Genomic DNA, 25,736 nt, shown 5'->3' on the forward strand with positions numbered 1-25,736 from the left:
GATTAACTCTGGTTGATAGGAAATATCTTTAAAATTCTGATTAAAAAAAATCACAACACTGCATAATCTATTAGCCTCATAATTACCTGCATTATCTTCCTTTTTATGGACTTGTTCCTGCGATCTCTCAAGGACCCTCATGAGGCTCTGATTACCCTAAGTCTCTAGCAAAACTGCACTGGAATTTGTAGCATTCAACAACTTGTGTAGACACTCAGCACCTTGTTGAACTGAGCTCACTTTTTTTGGTTTGGAAACAGTTTTGTGACTGTTCCAGTTGCTATTTCTGTGCTTGTTTTTGTAGCCAGGGAGATACTTGAACTTAATTTAGCAATTGTTCCAATGTTGGCTCATGGGAAAACAAAAATATTCACCTAAAATAAGTTGCATGTAAAAACTTTATAAAGCAACGTGCTTATGTTACTGAAACATTTTAAATTTCAGGATCACTTAGGTGAATTGCTAATAGCACTGGAAGAAAAGTCAATGAAGATCGAAGAGTTTGTGAGTGATATTGAATCTCTATTTAACTCTGTTGAGGTAAGTCCAGTGTTTTATCGCACTAGTTTTCTTTTCCTCTACAAAATTACTTCTAAGATATGCTTGCCTTGTTTTGTAGCGTCATTGTTTCCACTAAAATGGGCTGTTTCTCCAGTCCTCAAACTGACCTCTCCCACTGGCAAGTGTTAACTTCAGGGGAAGAAAAAGATTGCTTTTTTTGCACATTATTGCGAAGTGGAGTATGTCAAGCACTGGAGGAAAAAGTTCCCTTAATTTCGTTTACGCTTATATAAAGCTCACACTGTTTGGATCTTTATTTATAATCCTGTGTGAAACACCTAAATGAGTTGCCCGGTGTCTTAACTTCATAATGCCCAAGTTCTTAAACCTTGAGGACGGTATTAATTTCAGTTGAAACTATGGATTTTTAGCTATTTTATAGTGAGACTTCCTGTCTCAATGCTTAAATATAGAAGTTTAATTTTAAACACTAATAGTAAAAAAAAAAAAGATCTGCCATTGTTTTGAATGTATTTCTCTAGCGTTATTTCTCCCAGATGAGCTTGCTTACAGAAATAAAGTTCTCTTATTCTCGGGATGCCGGGAGGAGTCTGGTGGATGGCTCGTGTATGGCTAATCGAGAGTTTCTGTGTATTCATTAAATGTTGTAATTTTATTCTGCAGATCAATTTACATCTGTTTTTACTTTGCAGGAAAACTGTAAGAAAAATGCAGAGTTATTGGAAAAGCAGAATGAAGAGATGCTTAAGAAAGTGGTAGCACAATATGATGAGAAATCGGAGAACTTTGAGGAAGTAAAGAAGATGAAAATGGAATACCTGTATGAGCAGATGGTTAACTTTCAGCAAACTGTTGATTCGGCAAAGGAAACTTTGGAGACAACAGTAAAAGAAATGGAAGAACTCGATGGATTTGTTTTCCTAAATGTAAGTAAAAATGGCTTTCATACTGTAGCTTTTATGATACTAGTTAGGAAAGCACCTACAGTACCTAGGATGAGAATGAGTTATTTACCTTCCTTTTTTTTTTTTTTAAGACAGCTAAATCCTGCAAGCTCAGCTATTCCACTCTGAAACTGCTAGATCATTTACTTTTGTCATGTGAATGCTCAGAGAGAATTGCGAAAATGATGCAAAGGATGAAAACATGCTTTATGCCATTAAAATGGTTATGTTTTGTTTTGTGAAGAGAAGGCTAGGAGACACTTTGATAGTTTATCTAGAATTAATTATCCACTGAGGAGTAAGAAATGTTATAGTAAAAGGTACTTTACTGTATGAAAAATAAAGATGAAAAAAGAAAGTGTAACTGAAAATTATCTAAACCGGAAGCAGAGTTGTTGTTGAGTTGTGGGTTTTTTGTTGTTTTTTTTTTTTTAAATGAGCAGAGACAGACAGTAGTTATACACTCAGATTACTGGGGCTGTGATAAAGGTTTACTGCTGAAAAACAGTGAGAAGCTGTGTGATGCTTAGTTGCCGGCCAGGGTTAAACCACAGCAACACGCTAGGTTTAGGAATGTGCATGTGAGGTGCATATCGGTAATGGTCTTTCCTGGATGTAAAAACCATCCCTTGTCAACCTGCATGACTTGAGTTACCTAGCTCATACAGTTGTCAGTCGTAAGCTGGTGTCATAGGGTCTTGCAGGTTAATCATTAACGGCCTGGGTCCTCCAAGATTGTTCTTCTGCTGCAGGACTTGTCCCCAAGTGAGCTGTGACACTTTCTCCTTTACAGAAGTGTATCAGCAGTCTTGAAGGGGATGGGATTTCTGGAACGATAATCTCGTACCATTATGGAATTAGCATGTAGTCTGGAAGTTGCAGAGAAACTATCCTGGGATGCAACAAATGAAAAGTTCAAATTACTGTCTAAAGACTGATCATTCATGCAAAATGAAACAGCTTTCCAAATACAAGCCCCTAGCCCATATACCAGTAGTAATGGAAATGGTGGAGCGCTACTGGTTATACAGGCTGGCAGTGAGGAGGTTGCAGAGGGAAGTCGCGAAGGGATCAAAAGGGACTTCAGGGCACTGGGGCGACTGGTGGGAGGATCGGGAGCACAGGCAGTGTTTTCCTCGATCCCTTTAGTGGCAGGGAGGAATACTGAAGGGAACAGGAAAACTCATCGGATCAACACGTGGCTCAGGGGCTGGTGCCATTGGCAGAATTTTGGCTTCTTTGACCACGGGGAGGTTTACACGGCACCGGGCCTGCTGGCGACGGACGGAGTTCAGCTGTCTCACAGGGGGAAAAGGATTCTCATCAAGAAGGGAAAAGGGACTCATTGAGAGGGCTTTAAACTAGGTTCGAAGGGGGAAGGGGATAAAACCAGGCTCACTAGAGAAGAGCCTAGGGACCGCACGCCAATGTCGGGGGGGAAATCGGCAGCCCAGCTCAAGTGCATCTACACCAATGCACACAGCACGGGCGGCAAACAGGAGGAGCTGGAAGCCATTGTGCAGCGGGGTAGCTATGACTTAGTCGCCATCACGGAAACATGGTGGGATGAGTCTCACGATTGGAGTGCTGCAATGGATGGCTATAAGCTCTTCAGAAGGGACAGGCGAGGAAGGAGAGGCGGTGGGGTAGCCCTGTATGTTAGGGAGTGCTTCGACTGTCTAGAGCTCAATGGTAGTGATGACGAGGTCGAGTGCTTGTGGGTAAGGATGAGGGGGAAGGCCAACAAGGCAGATACCCTGCTGGGAGTCTGTTATAAACCACCTAGCCAGGATGAGGAGGCAGACGAAATATTCTACCAGAGGCTGGCAGAAGTCTCCCAGTCGCTAGCCCTTGTTCTCATGGGGGACTTCAACTTTCCGGTCTGCTGGAAATACCACACGGCAGAGAGGAAACAGGTGAGGAGGTTGCTGGAGTGTGTGGAGGATAACTTCCTGACGCAGCTGGTAAGCGAGCCCATGAGGGGAGGTGCCTCGCTTGACTTGCTGCTCACAAACAGAGAAGGACTGGTGGGAGATGTGGTGGTCGGAGGCCGGCTTGGGCTTAGCAACCATGAAATGATAGAATTCTCGATACTTGGTGAAGTAAGGAGGGGGGCCAGCAAAACCGCTACCATGGACTTCCAGAGGGCGGACTTTGGCCTGCTCAGGACACTGGTCGAGAGGGTCCCTTGGGAGACAGTCCTGAAGGGCAAAGGGGTCCAGGAAGGCTGGACGTTCTTCAAGAAGGAAGTCCTAAAGGCGCAGGAGCGGGCTGTCCCCATGTGCCTCAAGAAGAACGGGTGGGGAAGACGACCGGCCTGGCTGAACGGGGAGCTCTGGCTGGGACTCAGGAAAAAAAGGAGAGTTTATCACCTTTGGAAGAAGGGGCAGGCAACTCAAGAAGAGTACAGGGATCTCGTTAGGTCGTGCAGAGTAGAAATTAGAAAGGCAAAAGCCCGGCTAGAACTCAACCTGGCCACTGTCGTGAGAGACAACAAAAAATGTTTTTACAAGTATATTAATGACAAAAGGAGAGCCAAAGGAAATCTCCATCCTCTGTTGGATGCAGGGGGGAACGTTGCCACCAAGGATAAGGATAAGGCTGAGGTACTCAACGCCTTCTTTGCCTCAGTCTTTAATAGTTATCCTCAGGGTACTCAGGCCCCTGAGCTGGAAGACAAGGATGACAAGCAGGATAAACCCCCCATAATTCAAGAGGAAGAAGTTAATGACCTGCTACGCCACCTGGACGCTCACAAGTCTATGGGGCCGGATGGGATCCATCCAAGGGTACTGAGGGAGCTGGCGGAGGAGCTTGCTGAGCCGTTCTCCATCACTTACCAGCAGTGCTGGTTAACTGGGGAAATCCCGGACGACTGGAGGCTTGCCAATGTGACGCCCATCTATAAGAAGGGCCGGAAGGAGGATCCGGGGAATTACAGGCCGGTCAGCCTGACCTCGGTGCTGGGGAAGATCATGGAGCGGTTTGTTTTGAGGGTGCTCACGAGCCATGTCCGGGACAACCAGGGGATCAGGCCCAGCCAGCACGGGTTCATGGAAGGCAGGTCCTGCCTGACCAACCTGATCTCCTTCTATGACCAGGTGACCCGCCAGTGGATGAGGGAAAGGCAGTGGATGTGGTCTGCCTGGACTTCAGTAAAGCCTTTGACACTGTCTCCCACAGCATTCTCCTAGAGAAGCTGGCGGCTCACAGCTTAGACAGGTGCACTCTTGGCTGGGTAAAAAACTGGCTGGACGGCCGAGCCCAGAGAGTTGTGGTCAACGGAGTTAAATCCATTTGGCGGCCGGTCACGAGCGGTGTTCCCCAGGGCTCAGTACTGAGGCCGGTCCTGTTCAATATCTTTATCAACGATCTGGACGAGGGGATCGAGTGCTCCCTCAGTAAGTTTGCAGATGACACCAAGTTGGGCGGGAGTGTTGATCTGCTGGAGGGTAGGAAGGCTCTGCAGAGGGACCTGGACAGGCTGGATTGATGGGCCAAGGCCAACTGTATGAGGTTCAACAAGGCCAAGGGCCGGGTCCTGCACTTCGGCCACAACAACCCCAGGCAACGCTACAGGCTTGGGGAAGAGTGGCTGGAAAGCTGCCCAGAGGAAAAGGACCTGGGGGTGCTGATTGACAGCCGGCTGAACATGAGCCAGCAGTGTGCCCAGGTGGCCAAGAAGGCCAACGGCACCCTGGCCTGTATCAGAAATAGTGTGGCCAGCAGGAGCAGGGAGGTGATCGTGCCCCTGTACTGGGCACTGGTGAGGCCGCACCTCGAATCCTGTGTTCAGTTTTGGGCCCCTCACTACAAGAAGGACATTGAGGTGCTGGAGCGTGTCCAGAGGAGGGCAACGAAGCTGGTGAAGGGCCTGGAGCACAAGTCTTATGAGGAGCGGCTGAGGGAACTGGGGTTGTTTAGTCTGGAGAAGAGGAGGCTGAGGGGAGACCTCATCGCGCTCTACAACTACCTGAAGGGAGGTTGTAGCGAGGTGGGTGTTGGTAACTGGCGATAGGACGAGAGGAAATGGCCTCAAGTTGCGCCAGGGGAGGTTTAGATTGGACATTAGGAGAAATTTCTTTACTGAAAGAGTGGTCAGGCCTTGGAACAGGCTGCCCAGGGAAGTGGTTGAGTCACCATCCCTGGAAGTATTTAAAAGACGTGTAGATGAGGCCCTTAGGGACATGGTATAGTGGACATGGTGGTGTTGGGTTGACGGTTGGACACGATGATCTTAGAGGTCTTTTCCAACCTTAATGATTCTATGATTCTATGATTCTATGATATTTGGCTTTCTCCCCTGCTCCAAGCTACACAAGTATCCTGTAACCAAGTGAATGCCATGGAACATTGGCTATTTTGGGATGGATGAGAAATATATCTTGTTTTCCTGAACTTTGTGAGGTGCTGGATCAGTGCTTTGGCAAAAAGATAACTTTGTAATCTGAAATTCTTTTGTGGGGTGGGAAAATTATTAGATTCCCTGCCCCTTTCTGTTAGTGATAGTCCTCTATCACTAACACTTTTCTGTCCACGAGTCAGGAAATGTTAGCTGAAGATTCATGGAGCACAGGAGAAATTCTTACTCCATGAGTACAAATCTCACATAGTTTCTAGTAACCAGAAGTTATGAAGGACATTTCAGCCAGAATTTGGATTTAAGTGTTCTTAATGTGCAATTGATTTCTTTCTGTAAAAGCCTTGGTTTAAGAAAGTATTTGACTGTGCTCTGGTCTTTAAACCTGGATATTGAATACTGACCCCTCAGGAGTTTAAAACCAGATTTAGACTCTAATAGCCTGCTGAGCCAGAGCTTTGAAGTGGAATATTCTTAAGGAACTAAATTCTCTGCTGGTGTGAATGAGCAGCATCCCAGAGAACATCAAGTCAATAAAGCCATGTGTATTTTATGTCTGTGGAGAGCAGCAAGGCTGTTAGATGAGTGGCTCTTCAACATTTTCAGGATTTTGAAAACTGTTAATACATTTCTTTTTTTCCTCCTTTAGTCATCTAAGGAATTGAATAAAAGGTATATGAATGGGTTAAGTGCACTGTAGTGAGTACTACGCCTAGCATGCTGGATGCTTCATTTAGTATTTGCAAACTTTGAAAACACACTGCTAATATTCATAGCTAATTTTATGAACCTTGCAAATAGTGAAATTAAAAGGTTTTGTACATGTTGCTGTAACTGACTGGTTTTGAAGTGTTTTGCACGTGTTCTATAATATATCAGTTAAACAAGTAGCATTTTAAAACGTCAGCTCAATTTTAAATCTCTACACAGACATTTTTAAACAGATGTTCCTTGTAGTTATTATTATACACACATATACTAAAAAAAAAAATTTCGACCATGCTTCCATCTCTTAGACATCATTGGTATGTAGTTTTTCAGTGGTCTGGTTCTGTATTACCTGGTCTCTGAAAGGTTATAATGCAAAGTGTCACTCACATGTCTGGGGTTGTTGGGCTATATTTCTGAACAAAATTCCAGAAAAAAATGAGATTAAGAAGCTTTCAAAAGCTTACCAGGAGACTATGGCCTGATGTTTTCCCATGCATCTTCATCGGCATGGCATGATTCGGGATGTGTCAGGGGGCTGTTGCTTCGTCACAGCTGCATCCTGGTGCGCCTGCACACACCGATAAATACATGCAATCACAAACAGTTCTCTGCTATGTGTGATTTCCTCAAGGGAGTCATTTTGGTGAGATCCATCCTTTACGAGAGAAGTGTTCAATTACAAGCCCATATTCACTCAATAAATTTTCCAAGGTGAACTACAAATATTCAGACAGGCTGGCTGCAGGCTTCTCCTGTGCAAGCCCCCAAACCTGCTTTGCCCACACCACCACCGCTGACATTGCCCAAAGGGCCTGGGCGTTGCATGGTGCCTATCAAACATACGCTTGTCGGTGCTGCCTCAACCATCATAGCAATACACGTGCTGACACATGTTGATGGACTGGGGTATAACAATGACACAAGGGTTCCAGTTCACAGTCTAATTACAATCCCAGGAGAGAGGTATGAAGAGAATGTGCCAAACACCCCTTCGTGGTTCCCATTAATGTGCAGAATTAGGACTATTCGTTTGGACTCCCCCGTTCTAAGTCTAAATGTGACAGTCTGGCCACATATCCGCACATAGTTGATTGCATAAGAATAGAGCAGATATAACATGATGAAACCATTTTCCAAGGCTTTCTGTATACTTGGTCTTTATTTGTTAACTTACACACTAAACTTAAAATTTATTCTGTTTTGTGCATGGGTTTGGTTCTTACGTTGATAATACCTGACTTGCTAAAAAAGGTTAAGAACAAGTCTATGTAACAATGCATGTTTTTCTAGAGAAAGTATGTTTTATATTTGTTTTGCTTTGTTAAGATTATGCATAATTAACTACTTTGGTGACTGAAAAAAGTAGAATTTAGTTGCCTTGAAAAAAAAATCTTTCATTTCCTTGAAGCTTCTTCTGCCTCAGAGTTAAAAATATGTTGGTTTTTTTCCTATAATGAACTCATCAAATATGGGCTAATTAAGTGGGATCCATCTTCCTTCTCCACAAGCAGCTGCTTTACATTACATCTCTGAAGTCAGCTGCTGTAGTTTTGTACTGCTCTAAGGTTTGCAACCTTTAAAGGCACTGCGTTAGTAAGTCCTGTGCTCTTGGGAATCTTGCTGTGAACTTCAGATCCTCGCGTTCTTACGAATCAAGTGTATACAGACTGTGTGCGCTCCCTCTGCACTCCTGATCTGAAATCACAAACATTTAGATGTTCAAAATCAGGGAAACAGCTTCTCCTTGCATGCTGTCCTCAAGTTCATGGGAAATATTTAGAGAAGCGTACATTGCATGGTATTTTCTTCTGGCCTTTGGAAACTATGTGACGCCACAAGGGATTGTTACGCCTATGTGTTTTCTTCCAAATAGGTTACTTTCTGCAATGGATACTACTCTCTCTTTAGAAAAGGTGCCCAGTGCTTTTTCACTGTTTGAGCACTATGCGGACAGTCCAGGACAAAGCAACCAGCACTCCTTAAAACATGTGGCTGGTAAGCATCTCTGAATATCGTCTTTACAAAAGCTAATGTTTTGGCAATGCTTTGGAAGTTTTATGAAGCTAAAAACAGAATCTATTTGAGAAGTATAGATTTGCAAACCATGTAATTAGCAATCAGAGTTGAATGTAAAATGAAGTCTAATTGTGCACAAGTGTTTGTCTTATAATAGGACACCAAGATGAGCAACAGAGGAAAGAGTGCTAAAGTGGGGGATCCTTGCATCATTTAAGATCTCTGTACCTCAGACTAGCAAAAGGTCTCTATCTGTAAATCTACCAGGACTAAAGAAGTTGCTGTTCCCTTGCAGGCAGGGCCAGAAGAGGCAATCAAAGGGTCTCCTGAGCTCTCTTCCTCCAAGGGGGGGCAGCCCCAGCATCGCTGGCATGGGGAGGAGAGCGGGGACCTGGCTGATGGCTGAGGTCCCTGGGCTTGTGCCAAGTGAACGGAGGCATCTGAAACCCCCATGGGACGTGAAGAGAAAGTGGTTAACTGTAGCTGGAAACTGCCTCTGCTTCAGAGGGCAGTGGTGAAAATTGCACATGATAAAGGGGTTTATTCATCTCTACCTGATGTTTCATAACCTGTAAATAGCCTGCCTGTGTGGGCTTTCTGCTCTGCCTGTACATATACCTATAGAAATTATCTGGATCTGGACAGCTGTCAATGAAGAGTTCGTTAGCACCGATTCGTGGATTCATTTTCCTCATAATGCGGTCTTACTTCAGTGCTTCTTTCTCAAGAGGTTTGTTTTGGGAGCTTGCATCTCACTGTCATGCTTTGTGACCTCCCATTCACCGTCACATGCACCACCGCCGTCGTAGTCACTCTCGGGCTTTTTAAGTGATGCCTCTTTCTCACGCATTTGGTCCATGAGCACTGGAACTAGAGCATTGATTTCCCTAAGGTGCTTTGTTTTCTGTCTGGGTTTGCAGGTGCCTAATGGGACACTGGAGAAGTGCCATCCTGCACAGACTCTCCGGTGTCTAGTAAGAGCTGAGTGCACGCAGCAGTGTCACTGTGGGGAGATGTCTCTCTCCTCCACACCACTACTTTTATTAGAGCTAGAGAAACTGAGTATCTCTGAGACCTTAACTTCCTTGTCAGATTTGTATGAATTTGCCTGTGGCATTCAAAGCTTCTCAGGTGAGGCTGGACAGGCACTTGTGCATGCAGCGTTATGTTAGCCTCATTTAGGAAGTTGGATAAAAAGACCTTTTTTGTAACCCACTCTCAGCCAGAGTTAACTTAGTGGTGCAAATGTGCTATGTGTCTTGGTTTAGTTCCGAAACTCCCTCTTGCAGTCCCATGGGCGCAACCATTCTTTCCTCCTGGGCTGCTACCTACTGGCAAGGTCATCCAGGCGGACAGACCCATTTTGTCATGCTGTATTTCCTTTTCCCACAAGTCACTCCAACATGTTTTCCCCCAAACTGCTAAGATCCACTTTTCAGTTTGATTTGCGTTAGCTACTGTGTTTGCTGAACATCAAATGGCTCCAGACCAGTTTGCTTTGGCAAATTGGAAACGAGTGACAGTCCACTAGCAAGCGACCTTCAAAGCTCCTCATCCTTTATACTTTCTTCCCTTTCTCTTTCTAAAATACCCAGTTTTCATTCTTCACTTCCACTACCAAGTATTTCAATTGCTATTGTGATTTTACTTTGGTGAGCAATAGAGGAAATTTTTTCTTTTTTTTCAAGATTACACCCTACCTGAAGGAAAATAGAGGTAGATGCCTACATGAAACTTTATTTGGAATTGAACGCCTTGAGTACATCATTTATCACATACTGGAGGCAAATGTCAGATACTCTCAGGATTTTTTTTTGACTGAAGCCATTTGATGAAATACATGTGAATTTGCCATGTTTCTCCCATCCACATATTTTTCCTTCAGAAAGAATAGTCTTTTACTGAACAATTTCATAGAACTTTATTTTCACCAGTTCAGAAACACCTTTCTGGCAAAATGTCCTCCATTTCCAAATTTTCCATACCTACTAATGAAAAGCCCTTTTCCATCAAATTCTTTCTCCTTTCACATAAGCCACGCCATTAACAAATGCGTAAGCATAAAAAAACGTTGCAGCATGGCATTGAGCATACTAGAACCCAGGCTGTGCCACAAGAAGAGTGGGTAAAATTTAAAAATTGAAAAATTATTATTTCCAAAGACTGCCTTGAGTCCTGCCCTTTTATACCAGAAGGTGAGGACCTTTTGCTGATTGTAACAATCTTCCATTAAAGTCACAGATGAATGTAACTGCTCTCCTTCTTCAAGTCCACAAAGCCAAGAAAAGTTATTTCTCATTATATTGGAAAGGGGTAAATATCCATAAAATACTTGGGATTATTATTTTTTCTCCTGGGGGCCATGGAGATTAGGTAGCATGAAGAAAAAGCTTCCTTACACCACAATGCTTCCATGAAAACTGAACTGATGAGAAAATGTCACACTTTTCTGTTGAAAAGTATGATTTAGCCAAACTTGTGGTACAAATATCTAATTTCTTTGACTAAAATTCCCTTTAAAAAGGGATCAGCACTTTGGTAACACGTTAAGTGTTCTGCTTCTGAAGAGAATAGTTCAACTTCTTGCTTTGAAATTACTTTCTTTCAAAAGTTTCTTTCATATTATGTGACAGGAAATTAGAAATTGAATGTTTCTCAATGTTAACAAACTGAATTTTGATCTATAACTTTTTTCCAGACGTTTCATTCATTAAGCTAGCTTCTGTTCAGATTTGGCATGATAATAAATCTTGCAGTTTTGGGGTTTCTGTGCTCATAAATAGCGGTTTCTAGGCAACTTCACAGGAAAAAAAAAAGCTGGTTTCCCACTGGGTCCACAGAAAGCAAATCTTTTCCTAAAGATGATCAATTTTTAAATTGACGAACTCTAAATGCAGGCAAAAGACAAAATGCAGATTGTTTTTAGCAATGAAATGGATAATTTTTTTCAGTGGGAAACAGATGTAATCCTACTGTACTGGTAGCTCTCTCTATAAATCATAAGGAAACAGCTAGCACCTGCATTTGCCTTGTTCATGCCACAGGGGATCATCATCATTACTGTGAAGATAACTGAAAAAAAGCAAAAACTTTCTGCTGAGATTCTAAGAGAATTAATGCAATATGGAAATTTACTGGGTGAAGAAATAGAACCATGTATTTTCGTTCTCTGCAATCACTTTAACAATGAACATCTTTTGGGGCTTTTCGCTTCTTTCTTTCCCCTCCCTCTCTTTTAAACCAGAATTGTAGAGGGGAACAATATCTCATCAGGCGTGGATCTGTGCTGATCAGGAGACAAAGTTTATATGAAATTTGTGGAACCTTGGAGGTCTTTGAAGCACTCCTCGTGAAGATGCTGCTGGGTGTCCCATGAGGTTCCAGTGCTTTGGCAGAGCTGGGGTTCACCTGCACAGCAAGGATCCTCTGTCCACTGGGTCTGTGGGGAAAATGACCACGCCAGGCAGGAGCACCTGGTAGTGCACCTGCAGTAGGAGTCCAACTCTGGGCAGGGGTGGACCCAAGGCTGCAGGGAGCCTCCTGCTCCCCAGGCTGTTAGTGCGGGAGCTCTGAGCCTTCCTTTACCTAAAGCACATCCCTGCTGCTGTAAATCTCAGTGGATTTGACACACTGCGTGAATCCCTTCCTGGTGTGGCAGGTCCTTTCCCCTGCCCACCTTCCTGGGATCAGCTACATACGTCTGTCTCTGGAGGAAACTTTCTTCTTCTGCAAGCTGCCTCTCCCCATCAGTGAGCTATCCCGTGCTGTTTGCTACAGACAAGTGCTTTCAGTCTCTGCTTTCATGAGCATCCGCTTCATAGGGTGTCCTCTCCTCTGGTGCCTGTGCTGCAAGGCAAGGTCAGGTAATGGAGAAGGCAGTCACCCAAAGGAGCCTGTGTTAGGCTCCAGGGTCTTCTGGCCTTTCTGAGGAGGTGTCCTGAAGTTATCAGAGTCTCTTGGGGTTTCATTAGCATGTGTACCTCAAAGTGGAGCACAGAGCTGGAGGGCTTTCCCTGTGACTGAAGGGAGCAGGACTCCTGGGGAAAGGAGAGGGATCACTGGAGTTGTATGACAGCTCTGCATGTCGAGGATTGCCACAGCCCTAGAAGCCTCCCTGCCAGAAGTTGGAAGTGAGCAGCCATGCCATGACTTATCTGAGTGGTGATCCTGCCCCATAGGGAATGACCCCAAAAGCTGGGTGCACGCTTTGCGCTGGGTTCGGGTGGTCCCAGTGCTAAGACTGGATCTTATTTTGTCCAGACTATGAGGGAATTGAACAGATTCCAATGCCTAGCAATTAACTTCTCTGTTCCTAGGAGGACCTATTGCCCTAAAATTGCACCAGTATTATCCATATTTCATGTACTTGCTGTACTTGTTCGGTGGAAATAAGCAACCTGAGTGAAAATAAGCAACCAGGTTGCCTCACGAACCTGTAGGTAATTTGGCTGAAAATACAGGAGTGTGAGTAACAATGGGAGATTTTCCTCTCAGTCCCACAGACACCGACTGTTGTACCTCAGGAACCCAATTCGGCCACCAGCACCTCCATTGCCATTTACTGGGCTGTGAATGACGGGGACGCCATCGACTGCTTCCAGGTCTACTGTATGGAGGAGCTGCAAGCCAGCAAAGATGCCGGGGGTGCGTAAGGTCTTGCCTTCGTGACAGCAGGAGTCCTTTCTGCTCTGATCTGGGGTCAGCAGAGGGGAGGCCAAACTGCAGGGGCAGGCCCAGGGTGCAGAAATAAAAGGGGCTGTGAAGACATCATGTGTAGGACTAAGGACGAGTAACAGTGGAGGAGAGCGTGAGATAGATGCCGTTCCTTCTTCTCCCCTTTGTCCCCCAAAATGCAAGATAAATATCATGGTCTGTAAAGTGCAGGGCAGTTGTTTGAGGAGAAGCAGCAACATCCCTCTTGAGGTGCCCTTTTATGAAGTAACCTGACCTTCAGAGAGGGTGTGTCCATGCCGCCCCATGGGTGCTTATGGGGACTGCAGATAGAGCTCCCAAAGGGACGGGCTTCATTAGGTTTTTAGGGCCCTGCATGTACTTTGGAAATGTGTCCTAATAAAAAAAATGGCAGGAAAAGATAATCAGTATTTTCACAGTATTTCCACGTGCAGACAAAGATTTTTTTCAAAATGACATTAAAATATTTCAAAAGATAAATATGATATTGAGAAAAGAAGATTGAAATGCTCATTCATTAGAAAGCTCAGACGAATCATAAAGTCACTTTAAGCAACTCGGCTCTGCACAAATCCATGTGTACATGTGTGTATGTGGGTGCGTCTGTGCATGCTAAAGGATGCTAAGGGCTTTTTATAATAGCTAATTTATAGCTCAGGGCTATGAAGTCCATTATAAGAAATTGCTATGTTATAGAGCAGTGAAGCCAGGGTTGACAACTGCTGATTGTATGTCCCAAATTTGCAGCCTAATCCTCAGTAAGACTGAGGGCCATAATCTCCCCTTGCCATCAGTGGGGTTTGAGAGCACTCAAGGACACGTCAGAAACTTTCTGTCAAAACTGAGTCAGAGTAAAATATGGAGATCTTGGCTAGTAACACTTTCTGGATTTTTTAATTGACTAGTTTTTACATGTTAGTCGAGAGGGGCAATCATAGGCCCTAGCAGTGCAAGACGTGAGTGTGACATCCCGTGCGTGTGTGCGTTCCTCCTAGCTTTGGTGGAAGAGTACAGAGTGACGGTGAAGGAGAGCCACTGCATTTTGGAGGACCTGGAGCCGGATCGCTGCTACAGTGTGTGGGTCATGGCTGTGAATGGTACAGGCTGTAGCTTACCCAGTGAAAAAGCCATTTTTAAAACAGGTATGTACACATTTTGGCATTTAATTTTTATTTTGGCATTTGATTATTATAAGCTTCAGGTCCTTAGACCAATTCTAGTCCATAGTGTTACTGATACAGAAGCAACTGCTTCATTTAGCCCATCTGGCAGATAGCAGGCAACTTGCAGTCATTTCCTTTTTCGCTGAAAGATAGTGGCATAATTGCTCCTGGGAGGAAAATTGAAGGCGTTCAGCTTTGAAGACGTTTCAGGCCTCGTGACTGGGGCATTGGGGCAGCACACGATGAATTTCTCTGCTGCGTGTGCTGCAATGCTCCGGGGCAGCTCTGGGAAAGCCACCTGGCTGATCCCTGCTGATGATCTCCTGTGGAAAATGAGGTGATGGCTGTGTTTTTTGCCTCTCTGCCATCCTCCCAAATACATCTACGTTGCATTGATTTAAATAATTAACTTTTCAGGGGAAGGCCTGCTTTACTGAGGTTACATGCTGTGTCTAGCCCAGTGGGGCACAAATCTCAGGTGTGGCTGAGAGGCTCTGCTGCTGTTTAAGTGTTATAAATTAAAATGAGTAATTAGATGAGTATTGTTTATGGGCTTCATTTGACTGATTAATTTTTCTGAGCTTTAATTTCTTTAATAATTTGTATTGACAAAACTATTCCTTCTTGAATTATGAGCAAGGTGAAGCATCTTGTGTCTGAGGCCCTCTTGCCAGACAATTTTTTTAGTGCTACAGGATAAAAACAATCATTCCATTCTTGCAATCACAAAATACAGACAAAGGTATTTAACAATTTTGTAATAACTCTGTACAACACTGAGTGTATTGTTGAAATCACTTGGAAGCAACCACAGCTTCAAGCCTTTTTCTTAATCCACTAGACTTCAAATTTGTTGATAATTCTCCTTGATATTCAATTTGCTATTCATATTTTAACAGAGATGATTTTCCAGAGAATTCAAAGTAGAAATTCAAATTTTATGGCCTCAACAATGTAATTGTGAGCTTGGTGCAGAATTCCTGCAAAATGGTGAAATAGTAATGAGTTATTACTAGCTAATAAATCATAATTTTAAAAGGGGTTCTCACCTCTCTGAAACTGTTATTTTTAAAACTGTCTTTGCCTTTTGGCATCAGGCTCACCATTCTTTTTCCCAAAACTGAAGCCTTCTGAAGAAGTTAATTTCCTCGAGTCTTTGATGCCTTCCTTTGGCCTGTTTCTTTAAGAAAACAAATAAACTACATCAAATAATGGCTCATTAAACACCTTCCCTCAAGCTGAGGTGAACTCCCTCTGGAGTGCACTGAGCCCTAGATGGACTCGTGGGGACACTGCTGAGCACTGACTGATGCAAAACCGCTGCATCCCCTTAACTTCAGAGGCGGAAAGATGAGAACCAGTAACGGAAACCAGTTCTTCAGTGTGAGCCTGGCTACTTTTGATATAAAGCTAGAATACTTTGATTCTTCAAGTAACCCAATGAACTCAAGAAGCAAGAATTTAGAGACTTTATTTTTAGTAATTCAGATTAAAAGTTGGCACATACAAGAAAATAATTTGCTGGTATATGCAGTTACTCGTTAATAGTGGATCAAAGCTGTGCCTCTCCAGGTGTTGGGAATGCCCAGAAGGATCCCCTGTCGGGAGTGCACCTGTGGAGGTGGCAGTGGGCCTGGGGAGTTTTGGAGAACGCAGGCAGGTGCTGCTGCAGCATCCCCCCACCACCTTCCTTCTCCTGTTCCTCCATCTCCCGGACTCACAGTCCTCCGTCCTCTGCGGAACACGCTGTTTTTTGTGAGGGGATGATGCTAAAGGCAGCAAGTATCCCTCTATCCCCTTCCTCCCTGTCCGTCTCAAACTGATCTCCGGATGAAGGCTCATTGCAATCCTAAAGACATAGGAGTGAATGCACCTTCTTCTGTTGTTTGAAACCTATGTGATTCTCACCCTGTACCTGAGGGACAGAGTAAGAATTTACCCTTTTCGGCTCTTTGTCTCTTATAAGATCACTTGTATGAGTGCTGGGATATCACCAGGAAATCAGATATATATTCTAACTGCAGTTAATTTGTTAAGAAAAAAATCTCAGAAGCACAGTAACAACTTTTTCTGGTATGCTGACTCCACCTACTCTTTAGACAGATAATTTCAAAAAAAATGCTTGTTGTCTTGTGACATACTAGTTGCATATACGTAAATGTGGGTATGTGTGTCCATTGCTGAATGCAGGTATTAGGGGACTTCTTAGCTATTGATTTTTCATTCTTTAGAAACAGATGCATTTAAAAACAGAATAATCAAATATGTCAAAAAAGAATTAAGAGATTATTGCTAGGGGAGCTACACAGATGTATTACCAGATGAGAATCATCCCAGAGCTTCTTTCTTCTGCTGAATACCTAGATTAGCTGTTCCTGTAGCAAAACATCAAGTACATCTTAACCTAAACTGCTAACCTCCTGATTTTCACTAAACCAGGAAATTGATATGTACTTGTGGGTAGTTTTCTTTCCTTTTCTACTAATAAAAAATTATTTTTCTTACAAAATAGAATGCATCTGGAATGCTGGTTGCAGTTCTGTAAGATTCTGTAAGATTCTGTAAGGGGGGGAATTTCTAATTTCTTCTAATTGTCTAATTTCTACTTTTGTCTTAGGCCTCCTATTTGGAACCCAATCTCCTTAAAAGCAAAATAACTTTCTATGACCTTTTTTAATTAATAACCTTTCTTTTAAGGATTGGTTTTAAGACTGTTTCTATGAGTTTCAACAACAGGTTGTAAGGTTCATTTATATTGCTGTTCCCTGGAAAGGGAAAGAGCAAGTGAATACAACTAATCCATTTTCAGCCAACGATGTTGGATGTGCAATTTCACACAATAGGTTTTGATTACTTGCATTCAGTGCACTATTTTACATTCAGTTTTCTGTCTTGCAGTTGGGCCTGTAGTTCTTAAACTAAGTCTCTGAAAAAGAGAAATTATAGGACCAAATTTTAGCATTGCAAAAATAAACAGGACATAATTAAGCAGAAAGTCAGCATCTCCCCGTCAGTTCTGCAACAGCACATTTGTTTCTGATGCAGTTCATGCAGGGGCTGCTGAGGACAGGATTGAAGTGATCGCAGAGAGATGTAGGCAGATAAAAATCTACATGGGCATTCTAAGAATGTGCAGAAATGCACAAATATTCACAGTGACTTTCCCAGCATGGGTTTTTTTTTCCCTATAATGCAGCTCTCTGCCACTGAAACACAAACAAGCAAAAGATCAGTGCTGGATGGGCAAAACTAACTATCCTGTGGGTTTTTGGGGGGTTACTCTTCCTTTCCCTCGAGAGCATAACCCACCAGCTGCTGGTGCCCTCCTTGCAGTACAGCTAATGTGTCCCTGTGTCCCCAGCGCCTGCTGTCCCCACCATCAAGGCCGAAGACTGCACAGTGTGTTGGGACATGGCCACCATCCGCTGGCAAGCCAGCTCGGCATCAGTGGAGTCCTTCACCCTGGAGTTCTGCCGACAGCACTCGCCAGAAGGAGAGGGTCTCAGGTCAGTGCCGCGGTTGCATGCACCACTTGGTTGGATTAGGCAGCCGCTAATGAGCATCCCCCCGGCTGTGTTGTTATGCAAGAGATTACTCTGCCTTCAACCACGCAAGGAAGAAATCTGCTTCTGTGTGCTGAGGAACTTGCAGGATGGACACTAATCTATGAGATTAGGCTGAGACATAAAAATGCTTCCCTGTTATTCTGCTTAACCGGGCAATCCCTTTCATGTGGGGCCGAAACCCTGGAGACATTGCGCTGTCTGCAATCAACCAGAAGTTGCAGGGCTATGCTGGTCGGGGAAGGAATCGCTGCCCCACTGCTGCCACGGCCCCAGGCAGGGCAGGGGAGGGCAGCTGAACTCCATGGGAAGGAGCAGGATAGAGAAGCCTGGCCCAGTTTGCTCTCTGCTTTGTGGTGAACAAGATAGGAGCCAGCTTAGGGCATAGCGAGGGCGATACAGGTGTCCTGGTAATGTTGGTGACCAACGTGCACTGTCTGGATGTGTGGGCAGATCCCTCCCAAAGCACATCCGAGCCCAGCACTGCCCAGCTCTGCAGGCATGCCACGGGGGTCAGAGAGCAACCCGAAGAGCAGCTTTGAAATTGGGGATGGTGTCTGCTTATGCCAGACCCTCTCCGGTTTCCCCTACACTAAGTCTGTGTGCGTAGAGGAGAGGGTGGGGAGGGACGTAGGCGCTGAGCCATGAAACCATACACTCGTTGAAAATGCAGAGAAAATTATGTGGTGCTCCCTATGTCCTTGGGGCTTGGGTTTTTTTGTTTGTTTTTTAAAAACAATGGCAACAATATTCCAGCAAAATACAGTTGCAGAGGTCTGAGAAGCTTTGGGAGGTGAGGGGTGACTTGCCCTACAGAACCCTGTGGAAGAGCCTCAGCCCAGCTGAGTTTTTCTATCTTCACCTCCTGGGGAGCCTGATTAGGGTCTTCACCCAGGGGCTAATTCACATGGTCTTCATGGAGACATGGCAGAGAGGGAAGAGCTCCACCCCTTGCAGTCAAAATTAGTTAGCACTCTAAAGGGTTCACAGGTCTCTAGTAGACAAGTATGACAGTGAAATTGTGTGCGCCTTGCTCCTTACAAAAGTAGGCTAAAAATGGAAATAAAAAACTTCTGTGGGATTGGGAGATCTTTTTTTCCATGCAGTAACAGTGTGCTCTGTTAATGTAATCAAGAAGAGGTCTTGCCCCGTTCCCTGCCTCTCGGAGGGCCACCATGACCCGCTCTGTTTCATATATATTTCATGAGGCCATCAGGTCCCTGTCAACCTGCCAAAGTCGCTGTTGGTCGGGGATAATGTAGCTGCTCCCAAAACCTGTGCTGTGTGCTTACCCTTGAGCTGTACTGGAATTGCCTCTTTTTCTCAAAACTGAACCAGAAAGTGTGCTGGTTTCTTTAATCTGTAAGCGAGGTGTCGATAACACCAAGCAGTTTGCTTGTGTGGTGATAACTGTGGCAAAAAGCTGCCAGAACTGACCCATTCCCTTTCTCAAGTGAGCTTGTGCAAAACCTAACACATTTATAATTATACTGAGTCACATTTGACTTTTTGGCCTCCCTGTGGGCAGAAGCTGGCCTTTTACGGTGACAAGTATGAAAAATTTCCACAGGACAAAATAATGCATTTTCTCAGAATTGCTGTAGTTTAAATGTCTGTGTCGCAGAAGGGCTCTGACCTCTTTTTACAGCGTCAAAAACCATCTTTTACCACTTATTTTCCCTCATAGCAATGCCTCTCTTTCCTTTTCCAAAAGCAGCCCCTTGAGATTAACCTCGAAAGCATCTATAATGGCTATGATGTTTCAATGATGGAGACTTTTTTTTTAAGATTTCTATTTAATTTTTTGCATAAAGCCAAGGAAAAAAGAGCCCGCTGGTAGATGGAGCATACTGCCTGTATTCCTCCCATCCAAGGCCCCCAAGGTGCTAGTTAGGACTAGAAATCAATTCCCTATGTAGCTGATATAGTGAGAAGCTGCCTTCTGGAAGTACCTTAGAGAGCTTAGACTTCCTGTGTTGGGTACCTATACCAGGTGGAATAAAACTGTGGCTTTATGCACACCTATGAGCATTTGGGCCTGGAAATGCTGTAGTTTCTTCTGGTTGCTTTCCATGAAAGCTTGGAGTTTTGTCCTTCACAGGTTTCCCAAGCAACACTCATCTTGGGGACCAGCCAAACATGGAGCCCTTTGACAGATAGCCTGTGCCTCTCATGCTTGCAGCAGCCCTGTAGCTGAGCGATTTCCTAGTCCCTGGGTGGGAGTTCAAACACATTTCTAGAAACCCTGGAAAGTTCGTACAACTGCTGCTGGGGGCACAGGTGAGGGAGGTGGGGGAAGGACATCCAAAGGAAGTCCTGGAGAAAGTGGCATGGTCCCATCCCACAGGGCTGCTTTTGCACATGTCATTCTGGGAGCTCATCCAAGGCAAGGGACACTGCCAAGGGAGCAGGCAGGGAGAAATGCCCCCATCAACAGCCAGAGACATGTGTGGAGCCTGTGGTCTGGGCTGGCCCCCTGTAGCCTTCAGCATGTCACAGAATCACAGGATGGTTGAGGTTGGAAGGGTCCTCTGGAAGTCATCTGGTCCAACCCCCCTGCTCAAGCAGGGCCACCTAAAGCCAGTTGCCCAGGCGGCTCCCCAAAGAGATAATTTGAAGAATTTCTGGAAATAAATCCTCATTAAAAGTTTCCTTCTAAATACCATTAAAAAATCTGTATTTTTCCCTTTGGGTTCTTTCTCCTTGCCAGCTTGCCACCTGAGGGACCTGGTTTCATATAAAACCATCTTAAATCTTCTGCAACAATGAGTCCCTGGCCTGCTGCTGTGGTTTTAAAGCTCCTTCCTGGGTTGATTCTGTTTCCAGAATCTTTATGAGGCTTTGAAATGTTTCTTCAGTTTCCAGAGCTCTGCTATTTTCTTGCCATTCAGCCTCTTTGTCTTGAGAAGTCAATGGAGCTGTGGGTGGAAGATGGAAAACTGCGAGAAATGTAGTCCAGGGATTAGGTGTGTGGGCTGTTCAGAAACCATGTATCACATCATGAGAAATCTCTAAGACTCAGAGAGGCAGAAGTTAGTACAGTATGCAGTGAGTTCATAAAAGTGGAAGTGACTGAGTGTCATCCGCTCTGCCAATACAAGACCGGCATTGCTTGTGACCGAAATTTTCCGTCTGCCCATAGAGCAGGTTTAACGCTGGAAAAGGGAGAGCAAGCCTTCCTCCTGTTGTATTGCCCACAGGACTGTCCTGCCAGCTCAGGAAACAAGGTGTGGAAAATAGGGAATTTTCCTCCCCTCTGGCTGTGCTGGACTTGCTGTCTGAGATATCAGTGAGGACCATTGTAGGTGGTGCATTGGTGATCTAACCCCAAGAGAGCCAGAGCTGGGACAGAGGAGAGGAAAGGAAGCATGCAGCACAGCTGGGAGCAAACTCAGAGCTATTTGTTCTTTATTTTTAGCTTCAAGAGCTTTTTTCCGCCCATGGTACAACACTTCTGTGTGCTTCTACATGTATCTTGAGAATGCTTGCATGCTTTCAGCTCTAACTCCACATAGGTTGTACCAGCACAGGTCTAGAGGTGCTGTTTCAGTGGGATCTTGGGGGTGGAGATGACAATTACAGCACAGAGGGCGTTCTGAATCACTGCGAGGCATATCATTTGCTGGGTTCATGCAATATTAAAAAATATCCTCTAGACATTGCTTCCTTGAAATAAATAGGGATGCTGATGAGAAAAACATGCATCAAAACACAGCATCAGGTTTCCCTAAGCCCAGGAAAATCACAAATTTAACAGACAACTGCTACTATAATATTCCTTGGCAATTTAAAGGTGAAGAAACATGTAACTCCTGTCTGTTTTGCTTTGAATAGCATGTACCTGAAATTTGGAGATTGGATTTTGAGACTTAAAGATTCCTCTTATAAAGAGAGGGATTAAGAGGAGATACTTAAAATATTTAACTTCAAATATTTCTTGAATTTCTATACACTGAATTTTGTATCACGATACCAAGACATTGTGGGGACAGTGCAAATATAATTGCGTTTAGGCTAAAGGCTAGGATGCCTCATCCTTTGATAATAACATTATTACATTTCCAATCATCTATAAAGTGGGCAGGTGTATTTAAAGTAGAAAATAGCTGACATAAAAGATGTTGTAGGTGGATTTCTCTTTCTTTCATGACCAAAATTACACAGCTTAATACTTTAGGTGAGCTTGAGGAAGATCTAGCTGCAATGGTTGTTACAAGAACTTGGAAATGAAACAGGCTTTCGCCCAACACAGTCAAGATGCATCTTCCCTTCCCTTCTCCTATGCATAACCTGTATGCTGTAAGCTAAGCAGTAATCATACCTTCTCCTCATCCTTGCTTTTTTATCACTGATGGCAGGGTCAGGCTGAAGCGTGACAAACTACAATGATTGCTAGGGAGCCCTCAGTATTCACTTTCCCCTTTCACCCTCTCCTCTAAACAGAAAGAGAGGCGGTAGCAAGATCTATTTCTTCTTTGCACACAGCCTCTTGTGAGCTTGGAGCTGGCTCAGAGCATTGCAAATGAAATTCCTTCTTGTTGGCATATTCTGTTTCATTAGTTGGCAGCAGCGGGACTGTTTTTTAAGCCTTAATCGTAGCTAAAATTGTTGGGCTCTTATTCTTAGGCAGCTTAAAGCTGGCTAAAATAGATTACCAAGCAGAGAATGCTGTTCGAAAATCTGATCACTGTTTTACTGACCAGATCTGCTTAAACTTCAGACTTTTCTGTCTCACTGTTACAACTGAAAAGAGGCATGCTATTGCTCTCAGATTTAAACATGCAACCAAATTCTGATTTGGAGAATTTCAGATTTGAAAGAGACCCAAGTCTGAACTTTGATGGCTGACCCTATTCTGCAATTGGCTGGACCCAAACTCTTTTCTGAATACCCAAGCTCTGGGATCCAGAGTCCAGAATATTAATATCCCAGGTCTACTCATTACAGCAGAATGTACCTGTCTACTTGGATTTAGAAACAATTTTGTGTTTTATTAAATAGCCAGGGGTTAAATAGCACATAGTGAAAAAGAAGATCTCATAATTTCTTTGGAAGGACACTGACTTACATGGCATTTTCTAGAAGACGGAAGAGCCATATAGAGGGCATCACTGTGCTTAAGACATGTTGATCTACATGTTGTCACAAATAGCTTCCAATGAATAGCTTAGTGTGCCCTCCCTTCATCTCACTTGTAACTGTTGGCTCAAAACTCCTTTCTAGTGGTCTGTGCTTTAGTTTCACACCAAAAATGTCAGGACGGTGCTCTTAAGGAACAGATTGGGCGAGACTTGCCTAGGGAGCATGGGCAAATTTCTTGAAGCTTAGGTGCCCACTTTTTTTCCCATGCCCTCTGCTTCCATCCTCATTTTCCTTTTTCTCACTTCTTTTATGTTTGCCTCAGTTCCCATCTTGCATTTTTCTTTGACTTATCTTTCCTTTTTCTCTTGTCCCCTATACTCAAATGAGTCTTTTTCCTTTCAAGTCTAAAGATCTCAGGTTCTCATCAGACAGCTCATCAGGTTGCACCTCTTCCCTGAGCCTTTCAGTAAGAACTGACCAGTCTGCCGAACTCCTGGTGCCTTGCTGGAGTGCTCTTGTGGTTGGGCCTTTTGTTAGTCACAAGGGTGAAGCAAACCGTGCAATTGCTACCATGTTTGGGCAACACACTTCTGTTTACTGCATCAGTTCCAGCATTAATGTAACACAGTCCCCAAAGGTGGCATGGCCCCGCACTGATCGTGCAAGAGCCCCAAACTCTCTGAAATTCTTTCCAACTGAAAAAAAAAATCATAGGAGCACCCAGTGCTTTTCCTCGATGCTTTCAATCACTTTTAATGACAGTTGTCAGTACAAAATACCTGCGACAAACTAATAAGGATGATGCACCAGTCTTTCCCCAGGATGCCATCCTCGTAGACGCAGAGCTGTATGTGGTGTTTGCAGGAATTTGGTGTGTGTGGGGCTGTGGGATTTTACCTTTATGTGATAAATGCAGCAGAGACAGGAGTGTGAAAAATCCTGATGGATAAGCACTGATTATTCTTCAGATTGTACTGCTCTCTGGTGGTACATGTGCGGAAAAACAGTCACTACAAATGAATAGCAATGATCCGATCTGGCTGCTGACTTGCCTGCCTTACCTCCTCTCAGGTCACAGTAATTAGTGCTGGAAAAGCTAATTTGTTTTATCTAGCTCCCCGTAGAGACATTACCTGGAGGAGGGAGACCATCCTGGGCTCCACTCTCAAACCTGAGGTCGAAGGGAAAGTGCCTTGCATGCTTTCCAAAGGCACGTCTCCTGTCCGTGAATTTTCTGGAGGGCAGAGCAATACTCCTGCGTTCAGCCCTTCCTCACACTACCGAGGTTATCGTCTTTCCGCGCAGAGGTCAGGGGGGTTATCTAAAAAGACCTGCATTACACTTGAAAATTTAAAGATTCTTGAAGATTCCTATAAGCATTTCTGGAGGAAATCATCTAATTTATACAGATAAACAGTGTTTATCTGCAGGCGTACAATGCGGGGAGTATACACTGTCTGGCTTTGTGGTTATCATACGAGGCAAAAATGAGGAAAATCAGGATTCAGTGCATGAGAATTTGTTAAGCCAATCTTTCATACTCCTGACAATATAGAAAATAAAATTGGCATCTTTCTAGCCATCCAAAGCATTTTCACTGGCACTTCAAAGCTCCTGTGAAGCAGATTGAGTGGGTGCTGACTCTCGCTTTCCTGCAGTGTGTCAAGACATCAGCAGTGGAGGATGTGAGGGCTGGAGCTTTTGAGGCACCACAAAGCGGAGACTTAGTCAAAGCGGGGCACTGTGCAAAGGCAGTTCCCCCGCTGCTGCCTCTTGCAAAACCACCCTGTCAGAGTGCACAGCACTGCTAGGAAGGCAGAGCCAAGACTTTGTTGATGAACAATTTGTGAGCAAGGAGTTCATAATAAGAAATGCACGGTTTCTGTGCGGTCTCAGATAAGGGTATCCATTCTTTTGGATCAGTACAAGCACAACAAGCGCATTCACTGTCATGCACCTGAATTAATTACAAGGGTTTTTTCCCTTCAGAAGCTTGTTCATTTTGTAATGCAGCCTTTTTACAGAAGGCGGATGAGAATCTGATTCTGTGCTGCTTGCCTTTTATGTGATGACTTATGCTGCAAAATGAACATGAAGTGAGCATTATACCAAATGACTGCACTGAGTGAGAAGGTGGTACAGGAACAAAGGCCTGAAAATTTGTCAGATGAAGTAAGGAGGATACCTCAAGTAAAATGCCAAAGCTCCTACATAACCCAGTTGTTTGTGAAAACAGTGTTCACCTTTCCAATTTGGAGTTTCTCTATGGTGCCTGCTGTTTCATTAGTCAACAATACTGTTAGGTGGCTTAACTGTTTGCATAAATTATGCTGTCTTGGTTTGTATATCTGCATACATTTTCATGTATGAAAATCTTCAAAATTTGCAGATCCTTTGCTGGTATAAAGAGGCCTGAACTGAAAGTATCCCTGGAGCCCAATGTGAACTACTTCTTCTACTTGAGAGCTGTCAACCCATTTGGGACAAGTGAACAAAGTGAAGCTGCTCTCATCTCAACTAAAGGTAGATCACCATTTTCTGATGTCAAAACAATGGGATGGAGGCGCAAATCAGCCAAAAATGGCATTTTCCTCCAGAAATCATAACTGAACATTCTGATATGGAAGTAAACAAGTTATTGAGATGAAAGGGATTGTATTTTATCTGCTTAAAATTAGCACAA

General features: G+C 44.0%; 1 protein-coding gene across 1 annotated transcript in view; it reads left to right on the top strand.

The window, feature by feature from the left end:
- The window catches only part of LOC142075279 (uncharacterized), a 51,653-nt gene that overhangs the window by 22,440 nt on the left and 3,477 nt on the right, over positions 1-25,736 (top strand). The window contains exons 3-10 of the mRNA XM_075136441.1: positions 445-540; positions 1,215-1,448; positions 6,476-6,498; positions 8,411-8,532; positions 13,048-13,197; positions 14,241-14,387; positions 17,770-17,914; positions 25,443-25,576. Of these exons, the coding sequence (XP_074992542.1) occupies positions 445-540; positions 1,215-1,448; positions 6,476-6,498; positions 8,411-8,532; positions 13,048-13,197; positions 14,241-14,387; positions 17,770-17,914; positions 25,443-25,576 (1,051 nt within the window). The remainder of the gene's footprint in view (positions 1-444; positions 541-1,214; positions 1,449-6,475; positions 6,499-8,410; positions 8,533-13,047; positions 13,198-14,240; positions 14,388-17,769; positions 17,915-25,442; positions 25,577-25,736) is intronic.

This window comes from Calonectris borealis, chromosome Z (assembly GCF_964195595.1).
Source record: "Calonectris borealis chromosome Z, bCalBor7.hap1.2, whole genome shotgun sequence".
Lineage (NCBI taxonomy): Eukaryota > Metazoa > Chordata > Aves > Procellariiformes > Procellariidae > Calonectris > Calonectris borealis.